The sequence below is a fragment of the Dipodomys ordii genome, unplaced genomic scaffold, assembly GCF_000151885.1.
Source record: "Dipodomys ordii isolate 6190 unplaced genomic scaffold, Dord_2.0 Scaffold107, whole genome shotgun sequence".
In the NCBI taxonomy this organism is placed as follows: domain Eukaryota; kingdom Metazoa; phylum Chordata; class Mammalia; order Rodentia; family Heteromyidae; genus Dipodomys; species Dipodomys ordii.
In genome coordinates this window covers 2596281-2598494 of record NW_012267323.1, presented here as the reverse complement: position 1 = coordinate 2598494, position 2214 = coordinate 2596281, and the positions used below count along the sequence as shown (strand labels likewise).

General features: G+C 53.4%; 1 protein-coding gene across 1 annotated transcript in view; it reads left to right on the top strand.

Moving 5' to 3' along the window:
• The first annotated feature begins 312 nt into the window (after nt 1-312).
• The window catches only part of Dock3 (dedicator of cytokinesis 3), a 187819-nt gene continuing 185917 nt past the window's right edge, over nt 313-2214 (top strand). The window contains exons 1-2 of the mRNA XM_013028052.1: nt 313-462; nt 1947-2076. Coding sequence (XP_012883506.1) covers nt 313-462; nt 1947-2076 — 280 coding nt within the window. The remainder of the gene's footprint in view (nt 463-1946; nt 2077-2214) is intronic.

Sequence of the window (2214 nt, the reverse complement as noted above, 5' to 3'; positions counted from 1 at the left end):
TACTCAGGAGGCTGAGATCTGAGGATTGTGGTTCAAAGCCAGCCTGAGTAGGAAAAGTTTGTGAGACTCTTATCCCCAATAAACCACTCCGAAAACTGGAAGTGGTGCTGTGGCTCAAGTGGTAGAGTGCTCACCTTGAGCTGAAGAGCTGAGGGATAATACCTAGGCCCAGAGTTCAAGCCCCATGACCAACAAAAAAAAAAAAGAAGACAGCAGGACAGGTCTTGCCAAGGCCAGTGTGCTATCTTATGTCCTTCTACTTCACTTTAACAACTAAATGGAGTACAGACATCAAGAGTCTGAGAGTCTAGGATGTATGCACTGCCCTTATTTCTCACCTGGTGCCCTTTTCCTTTCATTGGCTGGATTAAAGACCACCTCACCCCAGAGTATGTGGTCATCTATTGGACTTCCTCTGTCTGGGAAGCTGTTGCCGAAGATGGGTTCAAACTGGACGTGAAAGTAAACCTTGGGAAATGTGGCCCTTAGGCTCTATGATGGTCTTCATGTATATCAGATGTGGGTATGGAATGAGAAGATGAAGGAAGAGCTTTATGATCTTTCAAAAGATCTATGGTGTTTGTCTCCCTGGCTGGTCAGAACTCCCTGCAGAGAGCTTCATCCTATGAGGTACTCCACCGCCATGATGGCCAGGGGTCTATCTTCCTGGAACAATTACCTCTGTAAATAAGAACGTCTCTTATTCTCAACTCCTTTAACCACCCACCCTCCCCAGACAACTGTATCTGGCTATCCAGAAACAATCATTCACAGGACAGATATATTCTTGGCAGGAGTGGGGAAGAGGAGTCTATAGGGCAGGAGGTGGTGGTCATCATTTAGGTGAGCAGTCAGGCATGGGAGGGGTCACCAATCACAAAGAACACCTTGAAAGAGTAATTAAGATCTGAGGGGCTGGGAGGGTGGCTTAGTGATGGCGTGCTCACCTAGCATGCATGAAGCCCTGGGTTTGATTCCTCAGTGTGCTGTGGCTCAAATGCTAGAGTGATATCCTTGAGCAGAAGAAGCTCAGGGACAGTACCTGGGTCCTGAATTCAAGCCCCAGGATGATCTGAGGATTATCAAGAAACCATTTGTGAGTCAGCCTGGGTGTTTCTATGTAGCCTAGGCTGGCCCTGAACTCACAGCTAAGATTGATATGTGTGTGTGTCCCTAACAAGATACGCTAGTACCCGTCCTGATTCAACAGTCACATACCAGATGCTGGGGTGGACGCTGAGAAGTCAAGAAAGATCGCTTTAGTCTGAAGCTTGCCTACGAGCTCATAAGCTGACAGTCCTACAGGGAAATAAAACACAAATGAACAAAGTGGGAATCCTAAGCAAAGGAGGGAAGGATTCCGTGTGCTGACAGTGGGATTAGGGCAGATGTCTTGAAGGTGAGGTGCTGAGCTGGGCTTTGATGAACGGGGGTGGGGATGGGTGCCCCAAAATGAGAGTGAGGGATGACATCTGGGGTTGGTGACAGAGAGAGAGGGATCTGTCTGGGGACACCATGGGGGTCCTGATGTAGGCAAGAAGGAGGCTGGCAGTTCCTGGGCTTAGCCAAGGGGGTGTTCACCGGAGCCAATTCATTCTTAGAGCAGAGAGGAAGGACGCGGGTTTTGGGGGGGGGACAGGATCAGCACTTCGGGTGGCTGGGAGGCGGAGGCCTGGGAGCTGGAGAGGCTGCACCCCGTAGGGAAACTCTCTCTAGAGTCCCATCATCGTGGAAAGCGCGGCTGGAACAGCAGGTGCGCGGGGTCTGCGCAGGTGGTCAGGTCAGCAGGACAAGGCCCCGGGTGTGTGTGTGTGTGTGCAAGGAGTCGGGGGACTCCACTTAATTCCCTCCAGACCACCACGCCCTGGCGGCTCCAAGGGTGCGTGTGCATGGTGTGTGTTTGCACATGGGTGAGTGTGCACGTGTGTGCATGCTTCCTTTCAAAGGATGCGGCTGTGACGCGGGTGACACCGGGTCGGGTGTATAAACGGCGTCCCCCCCCTCAACCCCCTGCATCCCCGCCACCGCCCTCCTCTTCCGGATCTCCCGCCTCTGAGGCCCTGGAGGCGGACAGAGGTGCAGGGTCCTGGGTTGGGGGGCGGGAGGGAGGCGGTGACGGGGACGACCCCTGTCTCGCCTTGAGCCCGCGGCTCTCCGTCCGGTCCTCCTCAGCCTCCGGGGCAGTCAGTCTCGTCGTCTGCCGCAGGTTTCCCT